Source organism: Corvus kubaryi, unplaced genomic scaffold (assembly GCF_017639235.1).
Source record: "Corvus kubaryi isolate FWS band 111438036 unplaced genomic scaffold, C.kubaryi_AGA036_p1.0 37354, whole genome shotgun sequence".
NCBI classification, from domain to species: domain Eukaryota; kingdom Metazoa; phylum Chordata; class Aves; order Passeriformes; family Corvidae; genus Corvus; species Corvus kubaryi.
Genome location: NW_024581116.1, coordinates 10922315 through 10932515, shown reverse-complemented (window position 1 = coordinate 10932515; position 10201 = coordinate 10922315). Strand labels below are relative to the sequence as shown.

The 10201-nt window shown below is 41.6% G+C and overlaps 1 protein-coding gene across 1 annotated transcript; it reads left to right on the top strand.

The window, feature by feature from the left end:
- The first annotated feature begins 67 nt into the window (after positions 1–67).
- LRATD1 (LRAT domain containing 1) lies at positions 68–8610 on the top strand. The gene is made up of 2 exons (XM_042032958.1): positions 68–185; positions 778–8610. The coding sequence occupies exon 2, from the start codon at positions 815–817 to the stop codon at positions 1667–1669; it is 855 nt and encodes a 284-aa protein (XP_041888892.1). The 5' UTR covers positions 68–185; positions 778–814; the 3' UTR covers positions 1670–8610.
- Positions 8611–10201: the final 1591 nt, after the last annotated feature.

Sequence of the window (10201 nt, the reverse complement as noted above, 5' to 3'; positions counted from 1 at the left end):
CGGGGCGGGCTCGGGAGCGGCGCCGCCGGTACTTAGGCTCGCCGGAGGGGCCGCGCAGCCCAGAGCGGCGCGGGCGGAGCGGCGGGCGGCAGCGGCGGGGACAGGTCGCGCTTCTTCTGCGGCGCCCATGGGGACAGGACGCCTTTAAAGGAGTTTGGGGGGGTTCTGGCGCTGGGCGACCACGGGTACGGAAGGGGACGGGAGGGACCCCTTGGGTGGGGGGTGCCCATCGCCTGCTCTTTGCCTGTGCCTTGCCGGGTCCCGGGCGGGCTGCGGGCACCGGGCGGACAGGGGTGGCAGCTCCGGGGCTGGCCGCTCCTCCAGCTGCTTCCCGCACGCAGCGCTGCCCGGCGCGGTTCGGCTGCGCGCCGGCGGAGGGAGGGCTCGGGACCCGCCGGCCGGAGCCTTCCCGCGGCCCCGGAGCCCTGTCCCCTCGCGGAGTGGAGACTCCCGGGGCAACTCCGTCCCGCCAGGCGAAGCCAGCGGATGGCTGGGAGGCTCCTCTGGCGGCGCTGGGAGCCGGGCACTCCGAAGTCTGGGCTCTGCACTGCCCCGCACCCCGGGGGTAGGGAGAAGGATCCGCACTGGGAGTTTCTCCCTTGCACGAAGGGGAGGGAAGGAGTCGGGGAGGGATGGGGACTTAGGGCGGAATCGCTGAAATCTTTTGTATGTGCCTTGATTTTTTTTTTTTTGTCTTTCGTTCTTTCTCTCCTTCCCTCTGCGTGCACTCTCCTACCCATCTCTTGTTCTCTCTCTGCCCACCCCACCCTCCTTCAGATCCAGCGATTTTTGCCCTCGCCTCGCCCTGTCATTGATGGGAAATCAACTGGATCGCATCACCCACCTGAATTACAGCGAGCTGCCGACCGGGGACCCCTCGGGGATCGAGAAGGACGAGCTGCGCGTCGGGGTGGCTTACTTCTTTTCGGATGAGGAGGAGGACCTGGACGAGCGAGGCCAGCCAGACAAGTACGGCGTGAAGAGCTCCGGCAGCCCTGGGCAGGAGACGCCCACCCACCACCTTCACCACCAGCTGGTGCTGAACGAGACCCAGTTCTCCGCTTTCCGCGGCCAGGAATGCATCTTCTCCAAGGTCAGCAGCGGCCCCCAGGCTGGGGACCTCAGCGTCTACTCGGTGTCAGCCCTGCCCACCCTCTGCAAGCCGGGGGACCTGCTGGAGCTGCTCTACCTGGGGCCGTCGGAGCACCCGCCGCCGCACTGGGCTGTGTACGTGGGCGGCGGGCAGATCATCCACCTGCACCAGGGGCAGATCCGCCAGGACAGCTTGTACGAGGCGGCCGCGGGCAACGTGGGCCGGGTGGTGAATAGCTGGTACCGCTTCCGCCCGCTGGTGGCGGAGCTGGTGGTGCAGAACGCCTGCGGGCACCTGGGCTTAAAAAGCGACGAGATCTGCTGGACTAACTCCGAGAGCTTCGCCGCCTGGTGCCGCTTCGGGAAAAGGGAGTTCAAAGCCGGGGGGGAGCTGCAGGCGGCTGCTGGCAGCCAGCACCAGCAGCAGTACTATCTCAAGATCCACTTGGCAGAGAACAAGGTGCACACGGTGAGGTTCCACAGCCTGGAGGATCTAATACGTGAGAAGCGCAGGATCGATGCCAGTGGCAAACTGAGGGTGATCAAAGACCTTGCTATAGTGGATGGGAAAGAATAGGGAGGAGCAGGAGTACGTGGCTATCTTCTTTCTGCCCTACCCGGGGAGACCAGCCTGCCACAGAGTCAGGAGGCTGCACCCTCCTTCCGTGGGACGCGACTGGAAGCAGGATCCATGGCAACATTCCAAAAAAAACCAGCATTCTTTACACCCATAGCCAGTATTTTGTTTGGCTTTTAATAGCATTAATGCTGAAAGAGCGAGAGAGAGGAAGAAAAGAGGGGGGAGGTGCAGGAAGGCTGTTCTCAGAGTATGTGGACAAAGTCCTGTCAATCGATGTTGACCATTCTAGCAACATACCAATAAAATTTCAAATTGAAATTTCTTTTTTAATTTTTATTTCATGGCTTTAATCCATGATAAGTTTTAAGCATCTGGGACTGTGGATGTGGATGTAGCTAAATGAGATTCTAGCTAATATTTGCCTTGCAGCCAACCAAAAGCATCAGTCATACTTTGCTAACTGGGAGAGAAAGGGGGTGTTGGGGTGGAGGATAAATGCCTGTTTGTTTTGTTTCTCCACACTGCTGCTTCAGCCTGTAGCTGCAACCCAAATTTTGTCCCAGCCAACTCTGGGAAGCTATTTGTAAGGAAAAAATACGTTCACATTTCTGGTTGAAATCTCTCACATTTAAAATATTTGTCTTTGCTTTCTGTTTGCAGCTCTCTGCTAAATGTCATCATAATGCATAAGCTCTTTCCACCTCTTCCCTCCTCCCACCCTCCTTGCATTTTTTTTTATTTTTTTTTTTTTTGAAAAAAGTTGGTGAGCAGCTGTTTTCGTAAAACTAAATTCAGTAGTTAAAAGGAAGTGGTGTATTTTGGAGAATATTATACTCAGAAATCCAGCCACTAAGATTTCATGCTTGAGCTGTGGATTTTGTACCACTGCTTCAATATTCCTTCATAACAGGTCAACAGAATCCTGCAAGAAACAATTTTGAATTCTGCATGTTGCCTCTTTGGAACAGCAATTTATTGCGTATTTACAATTCCACTTAAAGAAATAGATGTAATGTGGCCAAGTTCATCTTGCATTTCAAATTCCCAGCAACTAAAAATTCTGTTCAGTGTCAGTTTAGAAATCCACAGCAGCATTTAAAAGATGCCTTTAATGTGATGTGAGCAATGCCTTGTCTGTATTTCAGGTCCTGTTCACTCATTGCTTAATTCTAAGTTTTGAAGTGAAAGATCAGAGAATTAAATATATTTTCAAAAAATCTAAACAAGTATACTGGGGCATTTCTTTTTATTATTCTGAGCTGCATACAACTTGTAATTTTGTCTTTGCATGTTTCAGTGCTGGAAAGAAAATGCATTTGGTTTTGTTCTGTCTTCCCACATCAATGTCAGATGACAGAAGCAATGCCCCTCTTTTGTATATATGATACACTCCACCCCCATCAATGTACTGTGTCCCCACTTTTTTTTTTTTATTAAACAATGTCATAAGCAACCTTGTTGCAACAGTAATTTCATTTCTACAAAGCATTTGCCTACTATAGCTGAAGCTGTGAGGGTGGAGTGTACTTCATTATAATGAAAGTATTAGCATAAACATCTTTAAGAAAAAATGAACAAAAACCTGCACCCCCAAAACTGCACCTCTTCAGTGAAGGTCATCTAATTGGCTTTGTCCTTACTGATACACATGGCAAAGTTATGTGGTAATAGGCAGTGTTACTTTTATCCCTTTCCCTAAAGTACCTTGTTTAGTACAATATAGGGTAAAAATGTGAATTGTAATTACTGTTAAGTTACTGTTGAAATAGCCTCAAACCACAGCATACTTTTTAATAAATGTTTAGTATCTTAGCTTTATATAGGCGGTAGTTGCTGTCTGATGTTGATAGCTTTTCCCATAACATAAACAGCATCTTCTACCTAGTGTTTGTGTATCTTATTGTACCATGTTATATGGCCTAAATTGTCTGTTAGAACGGATTTCCCTGTACCACTTGGTGGGAGCACTGTGGGGTTGCAGAAAGGCACTGGCTTTACAACAAGTCACTTACAAAACATTAAAAACCATTAGGAGAAGGAAAGGTGAGCAAAGGCAATTTATTCAAATTTTTCCATATAAAAAATATGCATTAGAGACCTGCAGTTGCAAGAGGCAGGGAAAATTAAATGAAGAGGACATAAGTACCAGAATATTTATCAATGAAGGCAAGAAAAATGAAATAGAGTCACAGTGTTATCTTTGATTTCTGGAATGCTTTTTCTTCAAATTGCCATTAGATTAATAACATAGGATTAGACAGAGATTCCTTAGAAGAACAGAATTTTTTGTTCTCACTAGTGAGAATTTAAAACATACCAGCTTTAAACTTTTCTCTGTGCTTCCTGTATACTCTGTCACTCGAAACAGCCATTTTAACTTTGGATTTTTTTTTTTGCAATCATTTACTAATGTGGTTCATAAGACAATTTTCCTTGTCTTACCTAGCTAGATGTAGAATGATATTTTGTTGTATATAAAAGAAATTACAGGAGCTACTGTATACTTATTTATTCAAGCTCTGTCAGACACCTTTGGCGTCACTCTGAATTTGTACAGATAAAGATCCAACAATGTAAGGCCTTAGTCCTTTGCATAAGGACTTGCGAAAATATATTGGAAATAGTAACAGATGGTATTAACATAGGATATGGTATTGCCATGACTGTGTTCAAGTAGCAGTCTCTAATTAGCAACAAGGGTACCCATACAGTTTCTTCTGTTACTTTTCTTTAGCTAGATTTCAGTGCAGAGCTACTGGCAGCAATCTGGTCCTGATTCACAGTCCATTGGAGTTAATGGCTCTTGCTGACCAGTGAACTCTGCATCAGATTGTAGGATGTGGTTAAAATTTGTGGATCTTGAGGAAGAGTGAGATTTAAGTTAACACTTCAGAGACCAGAAGGGCCCATTTCTGAGATGGGAAACAGTGGACACAGGCAACATTGAGAAAATATGGGAAGAAAACAGATGAATTCTGAAACAAGCAGTGTTAACCTGAGTAGGGAATCTGTGAAAAAGACTGAATGAAAAGTGGATATAGAAAGCTGTCCAGTGCCTTGAAACAAGAATTGGAAGACAGGGAGCAGTCAGCTGCAAGAAAGGCAATGATATGAATGACTGACAGGTAAAAAATGTAATTGATTGTATTCATCTTTCAGGATCAGTGGCCTGGCAGAGTTAACATTTCCATTTCCAGCACTAAAGATATTGACAAACTGTATTATATCTGTGGAATCTGTTTGCATTCTTTTGTCTAGCTACCTAGGGTAAATATTTACATCCCATTCATTGCTCTTGAAGTACTGACTTGTAATATGACAGCAATGTCAAGATACTTTGCACTCTTTCTTCTGTGTCATGTTTCAAGCTTTCTGTTAGCTGTTTGAGTAACAGTTCTGTAGAATTTCTTTGGCTTAGATATGATTCTCTTTCCAAAATGCAATCTTTTGAATTGCTTTGAGACTTAACATTTTATTAAAAACTCAGTTCATGTCCTCTTGAAACATAGAGAGCCTTTGTGAAATGTTTTCCTGTCATGACCAGAATGTTTACTGGTTATTGGCTGTGCATATTGGGAGAGGACTCTAAGGATGGGTAGCAAAATAGCCACTGTCAGATTTTGTCTCCATCTCCATCTTATGTCTCCAGAGGACTTTGTTTTCATGTTTTAGGATTCTTTTTCTCCTTTCAAGTGTTATGGTTGTATAAAATGAAAAAAAACCCAACCTAAACCAAAACCCTACTAGAATGCTTTTTATGGCAATATGCTACTGATCCATATAGTGGATTTCAGGTTAAAAGCAGGGTGCAACAAGACGTGTCCTTTGAGGTGTGATGAGAAGTGGCCCTTGGTCTGTGCTAGAATGTGCACATTCTTAATTATCTTGCCTCGTTTTACTTAAGTGTCTTTCATATTCAGGTAAGTAATGTGCAAAGCTGCCAGAGTTTATAGACCTGTTTATGCGATGTATTGAATGTCTGTAACTCCAGCCATGTTTGCTGGAGTTGAGGGAACACTGTCTCACACACAGCATCTTGTGGGATCAGGTGCCTCAGCCTGCCCAGCTTCCCACCCTCTGTCTGCAGCTGCAGAGGAAATAGTGGTCTGGGGAAGCTACTGCTAGTTTCAAGATTTAGTTATTTTCTATGAAAGATTTCTACTAGAGTGGCTTATGGACAGTATTCTGCTCATAATTTACTTGGATGTGATTAAAACATTTTATGTGTTGCTGCTTGTGATGTGAGAACACTGTGCTTTCTGCTTTATAACCCAGAAGAAAGGTGGAAGTCCTAGTGCCAAAGAAATAATCCAGAAATACATAAGGAGGTATGATTGGGCTACCATGCTGAGGGAGTTTCACTGCAGAATTAGGGTCTAAAGGATAATATTACATGACTAGAGTGTGATCAAGTGCTGCTGTTAGTTTGAGTGTCAGTGTTTCCACGGCAAGTCTGGAATTTATTTGCTTATCTTTTTATTATGAAATATTTAGCTTTTCTGTTCTACGAGTTCAAATTTGATAGGTGAAATTGTCCTGTGTTCATGAATCTTGACTCAATGTTAGTTTGATCTGTCAGGGTTTTCTACAGGTTTATTGTCAAGAAAATTAATGAATACTGGGAACAGGTACTTTACTGAACTGCTAGTAAATCAAAAAGAGAGTAGTGTAGATGTTAGGTTGAAAAAAGGGAATGAACTAAGAATCTTGTGTTACGGGGCATATCCACAGATTTGTTCCAGGTTATATAGATATAATCTATACAGATATAAACTGCCTGTGCTTTATTTTTCTAAAGTGGCTGTGGCATTCTAAATTCTCTCTTTTGCAAAATAGTATTATCTTGTCTAAATAATACAAATGCCCAGTGAAGTTCTATTTTTTAATACTGAAATTCCATTGAAGCTAACAGTTACTTTATCCATATTTGCCTATGAGAAATAAACTAGATTTTTTTTGTTAAAGGATTTATAATAGAGCAGCTAGGAATATGCACTTCCATTTATTAATTTTAAATATTTTGCATCAAGCACAAATGAATTTAGGTTGGTATGTCTAGAGGAATGATAGAACTTCCATTAACAGAGTCCATTCAGGTTAAGAATATGTTTTTATACTTTTTTTTTCTCATATTTTTCTTATGGAATCTTGGGGCATTTCCGATTCTGCAGATGATGCATGCATGTAAAACTGTTTGCAGGATCAGGACTTTTAAAATAAAAGATCTCTCCCCTTCATATGGCATTAAGTTTGGGCTAAAATCATGGAGTAGGACTTAGCCAGGATCAAGACCTCAGCAACAACCTCCAATGGAATTTAATGGAAGGCTCATGTGTGTGATGTCTACCATAAGGGCCTTAATTATATTTTCTTACTTGTACATACATTAATCATCTATGCAAATTGGCATTTTCCTAGGTAAAGTGGGTTAATGCTTTTCAAACATCCCTTGGACTTTCTCGTGTGTCTGTGTGGGTACATGTGTTGGGCACAAATTAAAAACTGGAGTTTAATGCTGTAGAGCCAATATCTCCAGCTATTTGGACAGGAACTCAGGTGGAATTTGGAACCAGTGTGGGTACAGCAGAAAAGGGTAGAAGAATTTGCAGTTAAACGTCAGGCTGTTCAAGGAAGATATTCAGAGCTAAGCTTGAAATTCCATTCTTTCTCTTCTCCAATGTGCAAGAGGGTGAGTAACTGTGCACCACTAACACATAAAACCATTCACACTTGGAGATCGATGCTACTGCCTAGGCAAAATAGGGTGAGTAAAATATGCAGTGTGTCATCAGCCTTAAGACGCAAACAACTTTTCACAGTTTAAACACTATTTGGATACAGTGTGGCATTGGTAATCCATTTGAAAAGTCCCATTTTTAAGCTGATAAACTAAACAGCATAATGTTTATAAATGGGAGACCTCAATAAGCCTTCTGGTTAATCTCTATACAGCAGAGGTAAGAGCTTGATCCCAGTTTGTGTAAATAAAAGAGTAACCCTGATTCAAGAAAATTATCAAGGGGTAGAATTTGGAAATAAATAATCCAACCCAGATTTAATTCTGGTGTGACACCATCACTACTGTAGGTAAATAAATGCCAAATACCTAACAGTGTGAATAAATACAAGCTTCTGTATTGTGGCATTCTTCACAGCAGAGTATTTTACCCCACAGAAGTAATATTCCTGGTATGTTATTCAATGTGAGTAAGCATACCACAATCTGGTCTTTAAACAGATCTTTTCCTCCATGTGTTCTATTGTTTCCATATGCCCTTTCAGTCAGCTGAAAGCAATATAAAAACTAAGCCTGAAAAATATACTAATTGATTGTAAATATTTAGGCAGAAATTTATATGCATATTGACATATAACTAATAGATGTACTTGTATATACATACAGATTTGCTTACCGTGTGTTATGCATACACACACACGATAAGTCTTGACTATTTTGTAAGTATTGGTAACAAATGTCAGTCATTTCAGTATGTATACTATCTATGTAACAGATGGGTACCCAAGACGTTGCTGGGAGGATTTTAGCACTGTTCAAATATTTGTTCTTTAGGATATGCCATGGTCTTCTGACATCAAGAGAAGTGAGTTAAATATGTGAAGTTTGACATATTGCTACTTACTGGAGGAAAAGTATCAAGAAACGCTACACTTGGCAATAATGAAGTACCCTTTTAGAATGAACTATGCTGCTACTGACTTGTGTATTTATAAATAAAAGAATGATCCGGTGAAGTATCCACCCATCTTTCTCTTTGGCATCTTTAAATTATATTGCCACAAGGGTTTTTTCATAATTTGAATGTGCTTCCCCTCATTGTAATATTTTGGAATCATATCACTGAAATTATTAGTGTTGTTCAGACATGCTCAACTATTGTTGTGTAGTTTTTCTATAGTAAAGAAGTGGCTGGCATTGATATTTCTTGATTTTTTTCTCATGTTATCTTTCTTTGAATTGGTAAGTTTATTTCAAAGGCTAAGTGGTGTGACTTTGAAAAGCACTTACTACTGATTTGACATGCTTCATTGAATTCATTAGTGAACTTTCACCAGAGTTATTTGGGCTGCAGCTAGGCTTACACTAACTTCTTTTAGAAACTTTGCTTAATGGATAGAGGATGAAAATCCACTCTGTCAAGACCTGTGAGTGCTTTTTGTCGACTGGATTGCTGATTTTTTAATTCTGAGACCTTGAAAAGGGACATTTCATTTCAAGAAATAGCATAGCCCTATTATTCCGTGTCCTCATCCACAGTTTTTGTTGCACCTGGTGAAAGACTATGGATGTTTTACCTATCCAAAATTCTTTATCCTCATCAAACCACCTGTGGGTAATATGAGGCCCTTTTCCATGCATCAAGCAACATCACTAGAAATCAGTGTTACATAGACTGTCAGAACCAACTCCTTGCCCAGAGATTTCTGTCATTTCCAGAGGCTGTGGAAGAAAGAGAATTCACTCACCTATCAAGCTGAAGCCCCTTAAAAAAAATTTTTATTGAAACAAATAAGTAAATATATTGCTACTAAAAGTAAATCCAGTGTAACAAATCATGGACCACCGTAACATTGCTGGTAATTAAAACCTTGGACAGAGCATCGGCAACACTTTCTTTAAAGAAGTTTAAATTGCATGTTCTGTTCAGTGAACAGAAGTACCTTAGATGAATGCAAGGACCTATTTATGTTTATCAGAGACTATATTGTACCACTGTTAATATGACAGAGCCTATTTTTGCTTTAGACTCAGACCTCGTTACATGATATGTCAGCCTACCTGGCAGGCTTTCTGGATTAGTATTTCCAGCCTGTTCTGACTTCATACCATTGATTCTTCAGTTAGGTGTAATCAAAGGTCATTAATAGTGAAAAGTTCACTTTAATTGACCCATTGACTCATTTTAGTTATGGCAATATAAAAGAGTGTCAGGTGCTAGACCCCTACACGAAGGGTTAGTTAATATGCAGATTCATCCTGGCAGTAATACTGCCTGGGTCCCATTAGCTCTAGCTAAGGGCTGTAGAAGAGTTTCCCACTTTATCACTCAAGCTGAAGAAACAGGAAAAAAAGACTGGTAGAAAAAAAAAAAAGGTTCTAAAAAGAAAAGTCATACTCAGCAGAAATCTTGGGCTTGTTCTTCTACATTTGTGCTTTTTATACAGATAGAAACATGCAGATAAAACTTCCACTGTGTTAGGAGCACCAGTTATAGAAATGATACCCTTTAAATTTTGTCATGCTAGAAGCTTGCATACATACACTGAATAGAGAGGATAATCTTTTGCTTTTCCATTTCACAGCATGCTAGTAACTTTTCTTAATCCATAGGAACCCAAAGTTCACCATCTGCTGATAAGGTACCCCAAGAGCAATAGAAATGTCAAATTTTTGCATACTGCAGGAGATACCAGTACTGAAAACTGATCTTCAATTTCATTCTCCTGGAAGCCTTAATCTCATACATACCTTTGAACTTTTAATGACTTTCCTAAGAATAATGTCCAAGA